The 21,030-nt window shown below is 38.5% G+C and overlaps 1 protein-coding gene across 1 annotated transcript; it reads right to left on the bottom strand.

Moving 5' to 3' along the window:
- Positions 1 to 1,453: 1,453 nt before the first annotated feature.
- Positions 1,454 to 14,693, bottom strand: LOC109205009 (interferon-induced very large GTPase 1-like). The gene is made up of 5 exons (XM_019367374.2): positions 14,682 to 14,693; positions 11,478 to 11,586; positions 11,194 to 11,334; positions 6,363 to 6,415; positions 1,454 to 6,258 (listed from the first exon to the last, which is right to left on the bottom strand). The coding sequence occupies exons 1-5, from the start codon at positions 14,691 to 14,693 to the stop codon at positions 1,489 to 1,491; spliced, it is 5,085 nt and encodes a 1,694-aa protein (XP_019222919.2). The 3' UTR covers positions 1,454 to 1,488.
- Positions 14,694 to 21,030: the final 6,337 nt, after the last annotated feature.

The following is a 21,030-nucleotide window of genomic DNA, read 5'->3' on the forward strand; positions in this document are numbered from 1 at the left end:
AGGAATTCTTCATGGAAGACCTGAACTTGTAATAAAGTTTTGTATGCTGTTGTTCTGGTAGGTTTACTGACCACTATCTCCACCATTGTGACTATATACTCTAGTATTGCAGCCATTTGTCAGTGGAAGTTCTTGAAAGCTGTTTTGTGTGGGAGAAACTAAATTTAGGCTATAAAACAGTAAAAACAGCTGATAAGTACTTACAAATGCCCACCCCTTCTGCTCTTGAACATGTCTTTTTTTTGACTGGCACTTCATTAAAACTATTACTACAAAACCTTAACCTATAATAATTTAAACAAACAAACAAACAGAATAACACAACACCAAAAAGCCCCCTGACTCTGTTTCTTTTAGCCACCACATAGTAATCACATCCGCCTAACAAGAATTACCAAGTAACATATAACTATTAGCAATCACAAAGATAAAAGTGCAATAGAAAAAGGGCAGGTGCTGAATGATGAAGATTGCAGGTACTTTAACAGTTCATCCAGCCATCATCTTCTGCTTACTCATGTTAAGGGTACCTAAGTGCAATTTAGAATGACCAATTAACCTGTTCCCACTTACTGCATGTCTTTGGACTGTGGGAGAAAGTACCTGAAGAGAACCCACACAGACACGAAATAGAAAGACTCAGTTCTAAGTATATAAATGTCACACAATTTTCACTGCATGTCAGGAAGAAAGTCTTTTATTTTATCATAATGCATTTGCACACAGTAAACACCAATGTTCATCTTATACTTGTTACTGAATGGCACACTTATAAAAACCTGTAAAAAGATTTTATCATAAAAACAATAGTTAGGACAATATTCAGGATAAAATGGAGAAAAACAGGATAAAATTCACAATTAAAGTCTAATTTAAGTAAACTCTGTCTGGATAACTAGTTTTAAATGTACCAACTAGGTAAACATAACAAATCAGCTTTAAATCTGCGAATGAATTTTCATGTAATATAAGAAAACAGTTCTGTTTCTCTAACTGTGATTAGACCAACTGAGAATCAATATATGATGATCAATATATGTCATTATTTAAACATGATGACAAAAACACATTACAGAAAATCAATTTGAGACAAATTCAGATGATTGAGAATATATTATCATTATTATTATTATTGTTGTATGTGAAAGACAAAAAAAGGAATAAAGAATTATAATTTTACATGATCTATAACAACCTGAACAAAAGAACCTGAAAAGAAAAAAGTAAAATCAAGTTATTTGTTCCAGTATAATCCATAGAGAAAGTATTTATTGTAAAATAACATATTCATAACAGTTACTTTTAAATGTTAACCCATTATCACATAAAAAAAACAGTCTAATCTCAGACACTATTTCTCTTTTCCTGTAGTAATGCTGTCATCTCTACAAGTCCCACCCTTTCACTTATGTCACTAAAAACTCTTCTCATTTGAGTAATGAGTTACGATGTGAAACCAAAACTGAAGGGTTTTGTTTCTCTGATGCTTTAACACATTTCATCCAGACTTCTAATAGCTTCTTCCTTAGGGATTTTTTCCCACTCACTAGGAATCTCTCCTCTTCCCTGGAATTTGTACTCATAGTACTCTTCCAGCTGATTTTGAAATCGATACACAAACCATTTCCAGTACGCCAGTTTAGACTGATCAGCTGTGATTTTCCAGTTAGCATACCTTGGACCAGCTCTTCTGTACTCTTTATAGGGAAAGGATTCCTCTGAATCATGAGGTCTAAATTTGCCATGACTTGCAACACTTGTTGTGCAGAAACTGATGCTGAATTCCTCTGTTCCGCTTTTGTGCCATCCTTTGATTCCTTTAGGTCGATGAAAAGGGACGCTGTGGTCATCAGGACTGTGATCTTCAATGGTGTTAGTACAAACAGCTGCACAGAAGGGACACATTACCCAGCAGCACTTACACAGCTGATCAATGAGGATTTCATCAGGCTTCAGCCTGGATTCTTTCAGCTTATCCAATGAGAGGCTGCTCATCTTATGATTGATGGATGTAAATCTTTTTGTTATCTCTTCCTTCAGAAACTCAAAATCATGTATGTCACTGAAATTTTGAGAAGAAATGGTCTCAAACGTTAGCTCACCCTTTAGCAAACTAGAAAATTTCTTCAGCCACATGTTTATGTCTCCTCTTTCAGTTTGGACTTTCTGTGTTGCAGTAGATAAAGCATTAATCACAAGTGTGTTTAAGCCTTCAGCATTGTTTTTGAGTTTATTCACAATTTCATCTTTGTGATCTGTGAAGATGTATTTCTTTACTTCTGCTTTTATAAAAGCTTCTGTTTGTCTTCTTGGTTTTCTGATGTAGGTGATGTAATCATCAAAGTTTTCATTCTCAGCGAGTGACTTCAGCACATGTTTCTCCAAGTTCAGCCTGTTCCCATTGAATGCTGGGAAATTAGACCTCATCACTCCAGCCAGGTCAATAACAGTCTTGTTACAGACAGCCTCAACAGTGGAAGCTTTCAGCTTTTCACAGATCAGTTCCCCAAGCACAACAGCAGATGAGCTTCCTTTACAAAAGCTTCTAAAAACACTGTAATACTGTGTTTTCTTGTTTTGTAAATAAATGAGTGGATCATGCTTCATTTTGAATTTGTTCTGGGAGTCTAGAATCCAATGCTCTGATTCTGAGAACACACACAGTATGAGATCGACTGTAAACTCCTTCTTTAAAGTATAGTTTTCCTTTGTCTGAAAATTGTCCACTTCTTGTTTTACCTGTTTGGCAGCTTCTTGCAAATAAGCTAGTTTGTAGCCACTTTTAGCCACAGGCTTTTCTGTTATTGCATGAAGTGACTCATTTTCAACTTTTTCAATGAGTGATCTGATATGTTGCTGGTTTTCATATGACAATGCATTCTTAAATGTCCATTTAAGAATTCTTTTTTGTTTTTTTTGTTTTACATAACCTGAGTAATCTCCAAGCCTTGATATATTCTTGTATCCGCCATTTTTTTTGCAGTCATTTATGAATGTCTCTTCAAAACCAAGTTCTTTAAGGATAGTAAACTGATCTTCTTCCAGTTTGATGTCTTCTATAGGTTTTATATCAGCTGTTAATTCAGTAACCAAGCCACTCCAAACAGAGCTGAACTGTTTGTTAAGCTCTTCTTCATCATTGGCCTTATCCTTCAGCTGCTGAGCGAGCTCTTTGCTCTTCTTTAGCAGCTTGTCCTCAAACTCTTTCTTCTTATCATCCAGCTTTTCACAAGCCTTCTTCTGTTGAATAACTTCATCCAGTTTTCTTTTGACTGTGCTCACCTGTTCATCATGAAACTCTTTGATTCTGGTTTCAAATCGGCCTCTCCACTGTGCCAAAATTTCTTTCTCTTGGTCATCCTCAAAGTATGTTGTCATTTCCTTTTTGATTGTTTCACATGTTTCATGTGATTCTTTTTTAAGATAATTTACTTCCACCTTGTCAAGATTTCCGTTTTCAATTCTGTTATAAAGCTGATTTTCAATGGTCAACATGTTGCTCCTGAGGTCCCAGGTCCATTTCCCGTACTGGGACTCCAGTTTTCTGTACGCTGCAATTTCAAGTGTGTTTTTAAAACTGAAAACAAAGTTTTCATTGAGGAGGGCACTCCACAGGTCACGAATTTTGTTTTTGAATTGTGTGAGAGTGATCCCTGCAGCCTGTGAAGCTTTAGAGAGGATGGTGTTCTTCACTTCTTGGATGCTCTCACTGTAACCTGGATTAGGAGGAGCCATGGGTGGACTGCCCTCCCATAGCTGGGCACAGTATTTCACATCTTTTCGGACATCAAACTCGATGACATCACTGAAGCACTCTGCATCGCAATCCTCCTCTTCAGCTGCTAGTTTGGCCATCTGGTCCAGTTTTTCTAGCAGGCGTCTCTTTCCATCCATGTTTTTCTCTGCTGCTGCAACATCTGTAACATTCTGGTGAACAAACACACAACTGGGAGAAAGTTTAACTTTCTTCATCCTCATGAAAGCCTGGACAACAATCTGCAGGATGTCCTGCATCTCAGATGGATTCTCTCCCATAATGTTGATCAGTGTCAGGTTTCCCAGACCAACAACAAATGTTCCCAGTTTGTTGTCATGGCAACCAGTGGTGGTACCTTTCAGCTCAAGAGCGCGCAGTCCTTCAGTGTCCACCACTAGAAGATAGTCAAACTTCAAGTCTTTCTTCATCTCCTCTGATACTTTGAGCAGCTGCATGAAGACACCTTTGGTGCACCTGCCTGCACTCACTGCAAACTGCAATCCAAACATGGTGTTCAGCATTGTTGATTTTCCACTGCTTTGTAGGCCCAAAACTGACAGCACAAAAACTCTCTGGTCCCCCAGTTTCTTGATGACTTCCTCTAAAAGGCTGGAGATCCATGTTAAAGGCACGTGACCTGCATCACCATCCATCAGCTCCATCGGGTGTCCTGATATCATCAGCTGTGCAGCCAGCTCAGGGTATTTAGACCAGTCAGTGTGTCTGCTCTCTCCTTCTATTGCTCTATGAGCTTCATAGATCTGTCCCATTTCTCTGAAGATGTGCTCCAAACCAAAAGTTGCTGACTGCAGTTTTTTCGATATTTTTTCAAGCTCACTTTGTTTTTTTATTAACAAGTCAGATTTTTTCTGCTTGTCTGCCAACACTTCTGATTCTTCAGATTTGTTTTTTAAAGCCAAGATCTCAGACCACTTTTCATCATAGCTTTTGAGAATACCAGAAAGATCATCTGTGGAGAGATCGTCTACTAAGATTTGAATCCATTTCAGAAAATATTCTTTATCTTTTGTTGGCAATAGTGAGAGACTTTTAATGAACAACTCCATAAGTTCGCCGGAAGCAGCACATTGTTTCTGACGTATGTTCACCAGTTCCTGTTGCTTTTTACATTTCTCCTTCTCAATATCCCCTTTGAGATGATACAGTTCTTTGTGTATTTTGATCCACTGATGCCACAGATGGCCTTGATAAGGAAGGAATTTATCTTTGATATTTGAGATATCCATGTTATCCTTTGAAAGAAGATCCATTATTTCCTTAGCAGCAGATTTCCCTTTTTTAAAGGCTGGGTCACTTTCATCCACTCTGATTCCAGAGAGCTGAGCCATGGTTTCAAGCTGGAAGGACGGTTTTAAGCTGGAACCATCTAGAGATGACAAAACTTCTCTAATGATCTGTTTCAGTTCTTCAGATATATCTGACTGGCTTCTGTCTTGGAGACCCATAATATATTTTCCATGTTTTGTCTTAACAACATAACAGCTGTCATCAACACAGAGACAAATGAGAGGTTTGTGAGACATAAAAAGAGGTGATATAAGTGATCGACTTTCTTCATGTCTTTGCAGAGATGAAACAAGAAAAATATTGATGGAAGATTTTTCAGTTAGTATGTCGCGCTGTTTTTCAATCGACAGAGCATCACCATGAAGATTACAAAAGGCAATGCAGTCATTGAAGGCATCATTGGGTTTTCCAGCAGGACAGTACCAGGCGATCTCTGCCACACCATCCATCAGACAGCGAGACTTGGTGCTTCCTGGACAGTTTCTATGGAAGAAGGTGCTGTGACGGTCGTTGATCAAAGTGTTCATCAGCTGAGATTTAGACACTGACAGAGAACCCAGGCGGAAAAATGACACCAAGGGGGTCTGAGCTTTGCAGACTGGAACACTCTTCATAGTGACGATGTTTGAGCCGTCTTTGATTTCAGTTACCTTCCAGGTTTTTGTTATTTGTCTGAAAGTCCACAGAGGACACTCGATCTCCATAGTGACTGGGTCAGGAACAAGCAAAGGTAAGGCATACTGACACTGAGAGAGCTTTGTAATCATCATCTGTTTAAGGAAGCTGTCAGAGCAGTGAAATACTGCCATCTGAACGTCCATTGGATGCACATGAGTCTGTTCTGTCTCATGTGTGCCTGCACCCATTCTTAATAAAGCCCCCAAATTACTGAAATCTTTCTCAGTTATGTCAATTACCCGAAGAGTCTTTGGATGTGTCCCCTCAGGACTGTCTGATTTTACAGGAATGTATCTGGCTCTGTAGTCTAACATCATCAGCGTGTGGAGAAATGTCTGAGCTAGATCTTTCTCAGATGTCACATGGTGATGTTTCACAGGAGGATGTATCTGAAGAAAATCTGCTGGTGGAAACTTATGTTGAAATTTGTCTTGAAGGTGAAGTCTGCCAAGCAGTGTCTCAGTTTGTTTTTGAATAACGTTCTTCTTTTTGATTTCTTCAGAAACCTTCACTAGCTGCAGTAAATAAGAAAAAAAAGTACTCTGTGTAAAGAAGTTATAGTGTTATATAGTGTGGTAAATTAAATTGCCCTATATGGAAAAAATAGTGACTTTCTTACCTCCTTGTTTCCACTGATGTTCTCCTTTACACTCACCTCCTCATCTGAGGTTCCTACAGTTTAAAGTGGAACCAAAACGTCAAATCAATGTGTAATGGAAGTAATACACTTCTCTAGTTTTTGCTGGAAAGCTTTCAAACTTGTTCATTGGTACTTCGTAGTGTAGTGATTAACACATTTTCCTAACACACAAACAATCTTTGGTTGGAGAAAGGGAGGAGACATAAAACCCTGGGTGGGGTTGTGTCAGGAAGGGCACCCAGTGTGAAATTTCTGCCAAATCAAATATATGAATCCATCTGCTCTGGTGACCTCTTGTAAATACGAGAGCAGCTGAAATGAGCATCTTGTCAACATTTCCACTTTTGGCTTATTCCTATCAATATAAAATCCAGTTTTCATTAAAACTTTACCCATTAGTTGTTGCAGATTGTCATGGAGGACCTGAGCATTGACGGCACAAAGACCTTGCCACAGCTAAATTTCAAAGCTTTTGAGCATAGCTTTTGAGGGCATGTCCATTGGGCCACTGTGAATTTCAATCCTTTGCCACAGCACAAGAAGTACTTACAACTCAAATATACATTGTCCAAGCTGCCAAAAATGTCATGTGGTTGATAAGAGTTCAAGTCTAGAGAAATGTACTTGCCAATGTACATCATCTAGAAGCAACACTAGATGATACTGGCTGCTGGTTTTGTATATGGTAATGAACATCATCAAATGTAAAAGAAATTTTTACTATGGGCTTCTCATGTGATATACAGCAACATGATGTATAATTATTGGGTGTTTTCATATGCCCTCTATTGGACACAGGAAGTAGCTTGCTTGTGTAACACAATCTCAGGCTCGAAAACGTTTCATCACGTGTGAGGTCTGGGGGAAATTTATCTATGTTATGTGAAACAATACTGGATATAGATGCTGAAGAGGAAATGTGGAAATTTCAGAATATTGGGCCTCATTTACTAATATTTGAAAATGTGCATACCAGCCCATTTTGTTCTTACCACCATGTGTTAGTTAGTAAATCAGAATCATTTGGAACCAGCTGTCACAGTACTCGATCTGTGACCCAGTATGTGTAATTCTGGTTATATTCTTTGATTTGTTGTTTTTCATGTTTTGGGTTCTATTTATTGTTTTCTACCTGTGTTATAGTTATAGTTCCTAGTTTTTAGTTTTCTGTCATTCTGCCTTTCCTGTGTTCCATGTTTCTCATTTAGTTCCCTCTCTGTCTCTCCATAGTCAGTCATGTCTTCATGTCACAGTGTCAAGTCTGCATCCTTGTGAATCCCTCTTCTTTCCTGTTTTATTTTGACAGTTCCAAGTCCTGTGTTCAGTGTTTTCAGTTTTGCTTTCTCCCTGTCTTGTTTTGTCAGATGAGTCTCAGCTATTTTTCCCTCCTGTGTTTTATTCCCTTGTTATCCTTCGGATAGTTCCAAGAAATTATACGCTGAGTGATATCATCCAGCAATGATAGAAGTCATTTTTTCATGAAAGATAAGACAATTCCAGATATAATAAGATGATATAATTAATAACGGAATATTAACTGACATAAACTGACAGAAGGATTGGGGCCACAGCTGCTGCGGTGACGAGGGAACTCGATGTAAAAGGGAAGCTGTTGGTTTACTGGTTGATCTACATCCTTGAACTCACCTTTGGTTATGCACTTTGATTGTTCACCAAAAGAACGTGTTCACCAAAAGAACGTGTTCACAGATACAAGTGGTGTAAATCAGCTAATACCATTGTTAAGATAAAGCAAAGCCACCCAAAAATAATGACCAAATCTTACTACTACTACTACTACTACTAATAATTGTAGCAGCAGCTGTTTGAGCACTGGTGCATTGATTTTCCAGGTGTGGCGGGGCGTGGTCTGCGGTGCCGCTGCAGGGGATTGTGGTTGTTGTTGTTGTTGGAGTGTGTGGCTGCAAGCTGCAAAGCTGCAGCTGGTGTGTGTACAACAACCAGAATAAAGTGTTTGAAAGCATTAGGGTGTGGGCGGTTCCGTCACTCTCCTGTCACAGCAGGCTATGTCCTCCCTTGTGACAAAAAGGAAACTGTTTTCCACCTGCCAGTACTTTCAAGCTCTTTCAGTGTAGACTGAGGCAATAGTACATTCATCCCCAAAATGCTTTCACAGAAGCCTCTTGGCTTTAATGTAGCCTCTGTCAGGATACATGTGTGAACAGCTGCAAACAAGAACCTTTGGTCTTCCCCAGGTGAACTACTCTAGGAAATGCTACCAGTCTCTGTTACTATCTGTCCTTTCCACAATCCCATGCCCAAATGCCTTAATAAATAACCCAAAATCCAGGGGATCTCTAATGAAAAGTGGAATATTCAGAGCTGAGAGAGTAGATGCTTTCTGTTGCTTCAATAGAAGCTCTGCAATCTCATTTGATGCTCCGTGACATTCAACAAGTCTTGAACATCAGCAACCCAGGTTTGACTAGTGCTAGGCTGGCTGTTTTCCTCATTATCCAATGGATGAGGCCTGCTACTCTTTTCTGAGCCCTGCTTCACCTCTTACTCATTTCTTTGATGAGCATTTCCATCTTCTGACGGTACAACTCCTATATTAGCCCAGATATTTTGGCTTGGTACTCTTTGGCAGCTAGCAGTTCCATCCATCAGTTGAGCAGAAGTATTACGAGCTGGTTGCTTAAGAGTCAGGACCTCAAGTTTTGCATTAGCTGCAGCAATAGCTGTTTTCAACTCCCATTGCTTTGTTGTAGCTTTAAAGCATGTGCTACTAGAGCTGCCCTTTCAGCTGCTAGCTTTACCATGGAAGAAGTTGTGGTTCAAGACACAACAGAAAATTATTGGCTGCTTCACATTACCTTACTGTCTCTGGATGATATCATCGAGGCACTGTCTACAGGCTTAACTTCAGCGTCAGCTATTTTGCCTCATCTGCTTGTCTATTCACTCTTTTCAACCAAATCTTCACTTTCTCCACAAAACTCTTCAAATAGCTAGCTTTTGACTCATACCACTGTGTTTGATCATGAAGACGGTTATTATTATATTTACATGCTTCCATCTGCCGTTTGTGGTCGGTGATAACTCATACTTTTCGATTCTCCTTTTTTTTTCTCCTCGTGCTCACAGACACATAACGGGTATGGCAGTTCATTCTCCCTGCAGCACGGACTACACTGCCCATGAGGCTACATTCTTTAGGGCTATAGCTTTAACACTCTGCCTATTGCCTTCAGATGAAATAATTGTTTGAATAATAATTAAAAAAAAATTTTGTCACGTCATTATGCGGGCCGCAAGTAGAGCTGACATGGGCCACGAGATTGAACCACAGGCATTACAGCCTCTTAAAGAGGGCATAGCCTAACATATGAAACAGGAAAAGACCGCCGTGTAATCTATTTATTTCAACAAAGTAACTGTATTCTGAATACCACCTTTTTAAACGGTAACTGTAACAGAATACAGTTACTCATATTTTGTATTTTAAATATGTATATATGTATAGGAATTTTCACACAGTTGTTTTTCAATACATGCTTAATTATCACTTAAAGCATTCACAGCATCTTACTTTTCAGATGCAGGGTCATCTTACTGACAAAAGGATGTGGGAAACCCGAGGAAAATCAAAAAAGCAATACAGGCATCCTATTTCATGTCTTTTGCGGTAATGCAAGTTTCCATACCATCTTGGTACAGGAACAATTGACTCTTAAGTGGAATTTATGCTTGAGCAGAGTGAGCACGGCCGTTGTTCCCTCCACTCCAGGGCCTGCCCACATACCTGCAGTGAGCTCTGGTTTATTTGGTTTGTAAATATTTTAGTAAAATTTGCCTGTTTAACTACGGCTTCTTCTTTATCACTGGCTCCACTTTGATGGTATATCCAGTTTCATATGTTTGCTCCAGACTTTTTGTTGGTAGGTTAAAATGTCTGTATTTTGGCCAAAGTGTCTGTGAAGGTTCTCAGTCACCCAGGTCATTGTAGTCTAAAGAACTTGTAAAGAAAAGCATCTGGACTTCTTTAAGTTGCTTGAAGACGTTTCACCTCTCATCCGAGAAGCTTCTTCAACTCGGATGAGAGGTGAAACGTCTTCAAGCAGCTTAGAGAAGTCCAGATGCTTTTCTTACCAAGCTCTTTAAACTATTTTGGCCAAAGTTATAATGGCTAAATCCCATTGCACACATCATTTCCTTATCCTTGTTGTTGTTTTTTTGTTTTAATCATAAATTGTGCGTAATACATGCTTGGATTCTTGTATTTTTTCCCAAGGAATTTAACTGTGTGAGTGCCAATGAATACCTGCACCTGCGAAATTAAATTTATTTGCTCAGATTATGCTTTTTCTCACGTGTGACTTTTAATGGAAACATTTTTCCATAAATTTGCCTCACAGCAAAAAGGTTCATGGTTTGAGGCCTGAATGTGGCCTTTCTGCGTTGAGTTTGTATGTTTTCCATGTGATTGTGTGGGTTTCCCCTGGGTACTCTGCCTTTCTCCCAGAGTCCAAAGATATGCATTTTAGTTCAAATGGTGTTTCTAAATTGACAATGTAGAATATGAGAAGTAAATAAAGTGCTTAAAAGTGTATAGAATGAAGTGCTGTAAGAATAAATGATTAAAATGTGACTTTTAGTGTTAAAGGGCTTTAAGTAATCAGTGAGACAAGAAAAGTACATTACATTAAAGCAGTAACCAAAGTTTGCTGGTAATTTAAACCTGCATGCTTCAACAAGTTTGACATTCTTTACTGACAAGAGAATGCATATTTATAATGATCAAGATTTTGCAGGAATGCAACAGAAAGTTGAATTAAGTGTTTCTCACCGTTTTTGTTGTTAATTGAATCAGGTTGATATTTCACACTCATGTTCTTGTCTGTTTCATCCTCATCAGAGTATCTGCACAGATCTTTGTTGCTTTTACTGGTGAACTCTTTGTCAGCTGCTCCTGCTTCAGAGTCACAGCCTGCAAACATCATACATTACTTTAATTAGTGAGTTCCTGCATTTTATTACATGATGTAAAACTGTAAGTAGAACTGAAATTGGGATAACTTTATAATCAGTAGACAAGTTAATATGAAAACGATGTGTTATTAATCCCCTTACCTTTCTCTTTCTTTGGGGGTGGCCCTGGAGACTTGACTTCAGATTGTCCTCCTAATTTTGTACCGTCATCACTATTTTCTGATTGTTTAACATCACTGTCTTCATCATTCTGAGAAAACAAAGAGTTTCATTCATTTTATTCATTTGTCATTTGCAAACAATTGATGCAGAATTAAGATGAAAAGGACTAAGCCCTTAATAATATGTATGTAATAATCCAGGTGAGATTAATAATCAATACAAAAGTGGGATTAATAAAAAAATATGAATAACATTTTCTATCTTAGATTTAGAAATAATTAGATAAAGTTTACTAATATTTCTCAGCTGATGAAAGCAAGAACAAAGCAGAACCTTAACATGCAAATCCAATGAAAGGTCCCTATCAAAAGTAATTCCATGCCTCTAATAAATGGATTAACATAACAGGAAAGTGAACTGAGATTTCTAATGGCCTGGGAGACCAGGTTGGGAGAGGCTCAAATAAGGATCCCTGTTTTGAAATACACTCAAGTTTAAAAGTGATATAAAGCAGAAACCATAAAAATGACAAAAAATGTAATTAGATGATCTTAAAAGCAGGTATAAAGGAAGTAAATCCAATGAAAATGCAGTAGGCCCAAGAACAGAACCGTGTGGGACACCATATCGGTTAGTCATCATGATTTGTACGTAGGCATCCGTAGGACTCTTTAGATCAGGGTTTATTGTCCATCCCTAAGTCTAGACTAAAAACTAACCATAACAGAAAAGATGAGGAGGGAAAAAATATCAGTGGCTTCCACCTGGAAAACCATTCCTAGTTTTGGGGTTGTCCCAATGTTGCCCCTCTAGTGCACCTGTTGTTAATTTAATTACAACAAAAGCAGCAGAAACTGATTAACACCCCCCTCTGCTACTTAACTCAATTTTAATTTTAATGGACTTGAATATGCTATATTATGAGCAAAAACAAAATTAATCAACTTTTTTTTAACCGATTGTTTATTTAATGTGTTTTAAATATGTAGTTACATTTAACAATCTAGTTAAAATTTTTACACTAACAAGTCTTCAATCTGTAATTACACTATGGTACATTTATTTCCACTCCTTGAAATAACCTATTACCAGTTAATATAGAAAACCAGTGTGTTTCATATATCTGATATTAGTTTTAGAAAGCAGATGTTGGTGTGCAATGATGAATAACTTTTTAAATAAATAACATTTACCTTGATTTCATTTGTATCCTCCTCTTCTTTCTCTGCAAAGAAAATAATTATTTTACAATCCAAGATCAAAGCAACCATTCACTGCTCATTTCATCTGCACATTTTCAGTGTAAAGGTGGGTGAGATGTTGTTTTAGTAACTAGAAATGGACCAAGGAAACACCACAGAGTCCTCCTACAGACCAGAAAATGCTGGGATTTTCAATGGGTTTACTCCCAATACTTTTATGTGATTTTAGTTTGAAATTTGCTTGAATCAGTTTCACAGCCAGTTTCACAGTTTCACAGCCTTTCCAAAAGGTTGTGAAACTGCCTTTTGGAAAGGCTGCCAAACAAATTGTGTAATATGAAAGGGCTCCTTATGCCTACATTCTGATTCTAGAGCTGTCTTCTAGCCATGATTTGGTGTCGGTTTTCTATACTCATCCCTCACACTCCCTTGTTCTCTGTGTTCAGTCAGTCTGTCTCAGTAGAGTTGTCACTTCCTGCTTTATTTTGACAGTCTCTTTCCTGTCCTTCTGTTAACTCCTGTCTCCAGGGATCAGCATTTGGATCCTCTCTCTCTGTTTCCCACGACAATGGTTAAATTTTCTTTTTGAGACAAACTGCTGTTTTTCAGCATGTTTGGATCAGTTGGAATAAAGCTGTGATGGCTGTGGACTCTGTGGGTTTTCTTTTTGGAATAAAAAATACTACTACTACATTGCAGGATAGAACATAGAACTGACTGATTAGACCATTCAAAGAGTTGACTTAAGATCTCGGTGTGTAACTACAGGGGTCCAACAAAACAATGGCATTGCATCATACTGATGTTCTTCAAGTTTTATCTCTCTTTTTCTTCAGACAGCGTGAAAACCATAGAAAAGACAAAATGTTTACAACGTGTATATATATATCTGAGACCTTTTAAAATCTCACGTCAGTGTATAAACACTGAAAATATCAACGCAAACAGATGTATACATTGCTATATACAATAAACACAGTGATCATTACTGTGTGCACCTCCTGGACCACCTGCAGAATAAGATTCATTTTGTGGCCGTTTTTGTGCTCTCAGTTAAGCTCTGGTCACTCTGCTTCAAACAAACTTTACGTGAAGGTTTACAGCACTTTTAAACAAGCCCTTTTTTATAATTCCCCTTTCAAACAAGTGTTTTTTAATAAATGCTTATTTTAAACCTTTTTTAAAATCTTATTTAACACATTTTAGCCATTTTCAATAACTGTACAAATTTAAATACACATAAATCTATGACAAAAAAATAAACATTCATTTAACCGTCTTTGGGACAGTTGCAGGGTGTGATCATTGTTAGTTTTGTTGCAAACTGACCGATTTGGCATTTAATTGTTCCTCTGTAAAAACACCAACTTTACAGGTATCCACACCCACTCACTTTTGGGTTGGGTGTTGACCTTTCAAATGATATTTCCATCTGGACTGACTTTATGGCACCAGCTACCGTAAGAAAACAGTCTTTATGACATCATGATTAGCAAAAACTGAGCATGACACTCATGATATCAGCAAAGAGTCAAAGTTAGAAAACGCACCTTTTGTACATGTTCTGCACAGTGCTCACTCACACTGTCATGGTCCTGGTCTGGTCAGAGTTTTTCTCCCTCTCTCTAGCTTTTGCCCTTTCTCATGTGATGTTTGGATCAGTCCATGGGCTCCACCATTTGGCAGGGCTCCCAGTTTCCTGCTCTTTAACCAATGCACCCGTTTACAATCAAGTCAGTTCTGTTTTTAAAGACCAGCTCAAGCCTATACAACTTACCGGATTGTTGTTGCAGTATTCAGACGCTCTAATGATTGTTGATGTTCCTTGGGAACTTGTTTTGTTAATATTATTTCTTTCTCTGCTTCTTAGTGATTCTTCAACTTGGCTGAACTGGTCTCTCAGAAGAGTTGCTCGCCTATAATCTTGAGCTGGTCAGTTCCTGTGAAGGAAGAATTATATTTTCACTTACCTGTAACTCACCTGCCTCTCCATACTCCACTGTATCATTTTTTTAAATCCTTTAAAACAAACAAACAAACAAATAAAAAAAAAATTCCCCCCTCCACTCTAGTTTATTGACCTGAAATTCTGTAAAATAAAACTTTTTCATGCTCAGAGTAGTCTTGGACCTTCTTTACAGTTCACTGAAAAAATGACCTTACTGGTTATAACACACACAGCATTATCATATCTTTACATTTGGTAAGTGATGAAATATGACAATCCAGCAGTGTGAGTTGGAGACAACACATCCACAACATCTTGTATATGTCATTAATAAATCTTTGAAAGCTAACTATACAGCAGACACTATTTGTTCATTTAAGATGTGAGACACTCCCTCTCCCAATCTTCACCTGACCTGACACCTGGCCACTGAGTGTCTGTGCAATTTGTAAAATATGATGTTAACAGATTTTGAGCATATGGACTATTCTGTATGTGATGTCTTATATTCTAACATATCTTGAAGAGTAAATCTGCTCCAAGTCTATTTTGACAAAGTCATATGCTCAAAATCAACATGTTCACACTGTTACCCTTTTGTGCTCAGTCAGGAGACATCCATAGTGATTCATAAACTTATCCAAAGTGAGAAAAAGTCTAGCTGTTACTTTAGTAATCATTATAGTATCATTGATGGATTCACCATGTTGAATTACAAGCCTACCCTGCCCTCCTAGTGGTCTGATCGCCGGCTCGGAGTTAGTTCAAGGCTACTGAAGGTAGCGTGCTTCAAACTGTGACCTGGCGTCTTCTTAAACTGCACCATAGCAGGGGAACAGCACTCCTGAGGGTCTTCAATGATCTTCTTTTAATTGGGGATTCTGGGCGTCTTAGTTTTGTTGGATCTGTCCTCAGCTTTTGATTTGGTGGACCATAGTATCCTTTCAATGAGGCTTGAACATCTGGTAGGCATTACGGGTAATGCCCTTAGTTGGTTTAAATCCTACCTATCGGAGAGGTCCTTCTCTGTAATGATGGGTACCTACTCCTCCTTCACTGCCTCCGTTACCTGCGGTGTCCCCCAGGGGGTCTGTGCTGGGCCCTATGCTGAATTCTGTATATATGTTACCCTTGGGTCGTATTTTTGAAAAATACAAAATCTCTCATCATTGCTATGCAGATGATATTCAAATCTATTTTTGAGTTCACTGAGGATGATACATCGTCGATGCATTACTTCTTTGACTGTATAAGTGAAGTTAAAGACTGGCTGTTGAGCAATTCCCTTATCCTAAATGAAAAGAAAATGGAAATTGTAATATTTGATAGTCATATCCCTAGGGCAGTAGCGGTTTTAGACACGGGCGACACGGGTGGTTGCCCGGGGCGGCATCGTGGTGGGGGCGGCATCACGGGCATCAGCCAAAAAAAAAAAAAAAAAAAAAAAAAAAAAAAAAAAAAAAAATTGCTCGTACTCATGCTGCCCCGACATCATGCCAGCGCATACTAGGGAAGGCATAGGCACCGATCGGTTTTCTATCGCCCATTTGCTGGGAGTAAGGGCGCCCTCCGTTTGCGAGGTGCGCCTGCTGCTTGCGGCACAGGGAGGAGAGGGCGGGCCGGCGGGGAATTCACAGTCTGGCTAGAGCAGCATCTAATAACCAACAAAATAAAAACAAACCAACAACACGAAAACACCAGATATTATGATACAGACTTATAATTTGCATCGATGTTTTTTCAAAATTCTATACGCGAAAAGTGAGCGCGAGAGCCCTCGGTGCGCCTGCTCGCTGCTGAAGTCAAAGTAAACTTTATTGTCATCTCCGCTACATACAGTCCAGTATATAGAGAGACGAGACGACGAGGCTCCAGTTACACAGTGCAAGTAAACGAACAATAAATATTTAAGAGTAAAAAAATAAATATACACTTTAGGACTCGGGGTAAAGGGATCAATAACAATTTAAAATGTATATTTTATATTTTGTTGATTTAAAGTCTCACACACAACCCGTTTTTAAAGTTTAAAAAAAAGAGAAAAGAAGAGGAGTGTAGCGACTTCCACACTCGCTAGAGACCGGGGATTGAGCCTGCCTATTTGCCTGACGCGCTGTCAACTTTACTAATGCAAGAGGTGGAATTGCTTGCTTGTTTGTTAAAGTGCTTGAAAAGTTTACAGAGCAATGTGATCGGCTCGCGATTCAAACTCTTAAAACATCACAGGCTCTAATGCAACAAGGGGAAACTCGTTGTGCTGCGGTCAACAAAAACTACGGCTACCCAGCCCTGGGGCCCGTTCTTCGTACCTCGCTAAGTAAGTTAGCCGGATTTGATTGTTGACGATTTCGCGTGATCTTGGATCATTCGGTTCTCCGAAGCTCATCCGGGACTTGCTGTCATAGCAACAGATCCGTAAGCGTAAACCTGCTTGGCTTACTTTATGTAAACAGGATTAGATCGCGGCCACTCAGGTATGTCCGCTTCATAAAGCAACAGCGATATTTCTCCACTGTTTTTCCATAAATAAATATTATCAGTGTAACTAAAGATAATGCAGTATTTGATTCTTTTATTGATTTCATACAGATACATACAGGTCATTTCCTAAAAAAAGGGAAATGTACTATTAATCATTCTATTTCATGTATTTGATTATTTCAGATGTAATTCATATTTTAGAGTAGTAATAGTAAAACACTTCGTGTAATCAAGATGAGAGACCACGGCTATAAAAGCGAAGGTGGATTTGGGAAGTCTGTCGCAGCCATGTCCTGTCCGTTTGTACGCGAGCAACCCATTGCGGAAGGTGCAAGATTGATAAGGAGAGTTTTCAGAATTCAGCGGATATTGCGGGATAGACAGGATCCTTTAGCTCAGCGCGACAGTGTGCTCATACAGAGAAATCGATTTTCCCGTGAGGGTATTATTTACTTAACACTCTCTCCCCCTCTCTCTCTCTCTCTCTCTCCCAACTTACTGTGCATGCTTCAGTCACCCCTTGCATGGGAACAGGTAAAAGTGATGGAGTGTTATGTAAAACTACACACAAAAAAACCCACAATGTCAATAAATGTCACAGTACAAAAAGCCGGGGTGTGACGAGGGGGTGCAGGACCACCACCTGTCTTTATTTGCTCTGCCCTTTTCTTGGTTGCTGTTATAAACAAACAAACAGATTATTTCAGGGTCTCTTTTCAAGAGACTAAAAGCAATATAAGTGATAAATATTACCATTCTGTAGAATATTCTTATATTTCACTTTTACTTGTTCCCATGTTCTAGTGGGTCCTGTTGTGGCTCTAATGTGAAAGAGGATATAATGTAATATAATATAATAAATTACTTACGAGTTTAATTTGTCAGCAACTTTCTGCCAGCCCTCTCTCCTTGCTTTTGCAGCCTTTGCAGTGTTCCCTTGCGTTTTAATTAAACTCTGAAACTCCTGAAATCCCTCAATCAAGAGTTCTTGCTCTGCTGCCGAAAAATACTGAGCGCGCTCCTTCGACATCTTCGCCGACCAATCAAAGGGTTGCCGATCAATGTTTCTACTATCGATGCGTAGCCCCTTTTAAGCCACCCAGTGATCTCAGATTACTTCATCCAGCTGTACTAATCGTCAACAACAGGTGTGTTCGGAGAACCGGATTAGCGAGCTCAAAGTTGGCGCGATGATTTGATCTTGGATGTGTCATTTGATCTTGGATGTAGTAAGCGAGGTACGAAGAACGGGCCCCTGCTCTGTCAAAATCAAACCAGTGAAAGACAGACTGACAATGTGAGAAGTAAGATTTTAAAGTTTATCCTGGCCTCTATGGGCAACCAATGAAGCTGCTGAAGAACGGTAATATGAGCTCTTGACAGAGTGCAAATAGTAACTATTCTGGGATTTTATGGTCAAACTATGTGATTTTCCAAGTGTGTGTGTGTGTGTGTGTGTGTGTGTGTGTGTGTGTGTGTGTGTGTGGAGTAAAATGACCTTATGATGTTGTCACCGTGAATCATTCAGGATTAACAACACAAATTGTTTCGATAGCAGAAACAGTCTGTCTTATAATTCTCAGACGTTACCGCTAGTTTTTACAAACACAGTCTTCTTCAGCTCTGTTTATGTAGCATTTATGAAACTGATTTTCCATAGTACAAGTAGCATTTAATTTTTCTTTGCTCTCCAGTATAAATGCAAGAATTTGCAGGCTTTATTGAAACTGTCACAAATGTAACACTCAATGCCAAAAACAGGGTTGATCAATGTTTCTATGAACACTGCTTTGTATATCAACAGCTTTGAAACCCCCCTTTGTTTTTTTTAAAGTAATGCAGAACAGGCTCTCTGTTACTCTCTGTGTCTCTAAAAATCCCAACAAAACTGACAATCACCTTCTAGAGGAATTTCTTTCATTTATGTATTGATCACTTTGTTTATTGGCAATGCTTTTAGGTAACTGTTTTAGCATGTCTGCCTCATACTCCATTCAAACAGTTAGACAGATGGTGGGGGTCTGGTAAGGAAGTTGGGGGAAAGCAGACAACTCCACAGGAAGAGTCTTTTTGTCTTTTCTCCACTGTAAAAGATAGCAAGGGAGTGTGAAACTTTCTTTTTGGGGAAAGACCAAAGGTGTGAAAACAGCTGTGTACTGCCTTTTGTTCCTGTAGGAGGTATTTAACTGAGAGCCATGCTCACCCTCTGCCCCAGCGATGGCAGTCCCTCACCATGCTTGGTTTCTGTTCTTTCTCTTGATTAAAGAATGTTAGCTACCGCTCTTCGCTTCTCTGCAGGCTTTATTAAATGGAAAACTTCCACAACAACCTCAAAACAATGGTTTATGGATTTTTATCATCTGCAACACCATGTAACACTTGGATGTTAGACTCTTTTACCAGTCAGTGTTGTTAGCCCCCCAACCCCCAGGCTCCAGGTGTCTGAGCTCTAACCCTGGCTGCCAAATGTGCCTCTGAGCCCTTTGTGCCTCAGGGGGACATTTGCTCCATACATTATGATGGAGCAGTCACAATACACGACAATACACACTCACGAGACGTAGTTTGATTTTTTTTTTAACACAAAGTTTGTATGAAGTTCACCTTATCAGCTGAAAATATTAAAGCCAGAACTTACAACATCAAAAACCTTCTACTTCATGTACAGGGTTTCCAAGAAAGTTTTATTTGATGTAATGAGTTTCCAAAATTATTTTATTCGATGTCATGAAACCAATAGATTTGAATGGGGTAAAACAAATAATTACATGGATTCTTGCAATGCTTTTCCAAGAAAGTTTTATTTGATGCAATGAGTTTCAAAAAATATTTTATTTGATGTAATGAAAAACATTACACTTTGATTCTAGTGAAAACAAAATTAATGAGTTTGATTCTTGCAATGCTTTTCCAAGAAAGTTTTATTGGATGCAACGGTTTTCCACAAACAATTTATTTGATGTCGTGAAACCAATAGATTTGAACGGGGTAAAACAAATAACGAGATTGATTCTTGCAGTGCTTTTCCAAGAAAGTTTTGTTTGATGTAACGGGTTTCCAAAATTATTTTATTCGATGTCATGAAACCAATAGATTTGAATGGGGTAAAACAAATAATTACATGGATTCTTGCAATCCTTTTCCAAGAAAGTTTTGACTGGCAACAACGCTCACCTGTTAAATCCAACAGAACACCACTGGGACCTTATGTTTCACTCCATCTAACTGTGCAGGAGCTCAGTGTTGGGTACACTGAAAAAAAGGGATTGGCCAACTCTTGGATTTACGTAAGCATCTTGCGTGTATTTAACATAAGTGCATCATGCTTTAAAGTTAAGTGTAACTATATAGTCTAGAAACCACGATCCAAAGCGCACGAGACTGAAAGTTATTGACTTACTTTACTCGAACATGATATGAACAATTTAATCTAGCCTCTCTGCATATCATGTAGTTTCTAGACTTTTCACTAGAAATATTATTTTTCACTAGAATCAAAGTGTAATGTTTTTCATTACATCAAATAAAATATTTTTTGAAACTCATTGCATCAAATAAAACTTTCTTGGAAAAGCATTGCAAGAATCCATGTAATTATTTGTTTTACCCCATTCAAATCTATTGGTTTCATGACATCGAATAAAATAATTTTGGAAACTCATTACATCAAATAAAACTTTCTTGGAAACCCTGTACATGAAGTAGAAGGTTTTTGATGTTGTAAGTTCTGGCTTTAATATTTTCAGCTGATAAGGTGAACTTCATACAAACTTTGTGTTAAAAAAAAAATCAAACTACGTCTCGTGAGTGTGTATTGTCGTGTATTGTGACTGCTCCATCATAATGTATGGAGCAAATGTCCCCCTGAGGCACAAAGGGCTCAGAGGCACATTTGGCAGCC

The sequence above is a fragment of the Oreochromis niloticus genome, linkage group LG2 (genome assembly GCF_001858045.2).
Source record: "Oreochromis niloticus isolate F11D_XX linkage group LG2, O_niloticus_UMD_NMBU, whole genome shotgun sequence".
Lineage (NCBI taxonomy): Eukaryota > Metazoa > Chordata > Actinopteri > Cichliformes > Cichlidae > Oreochromis > Oreochromis niloticus.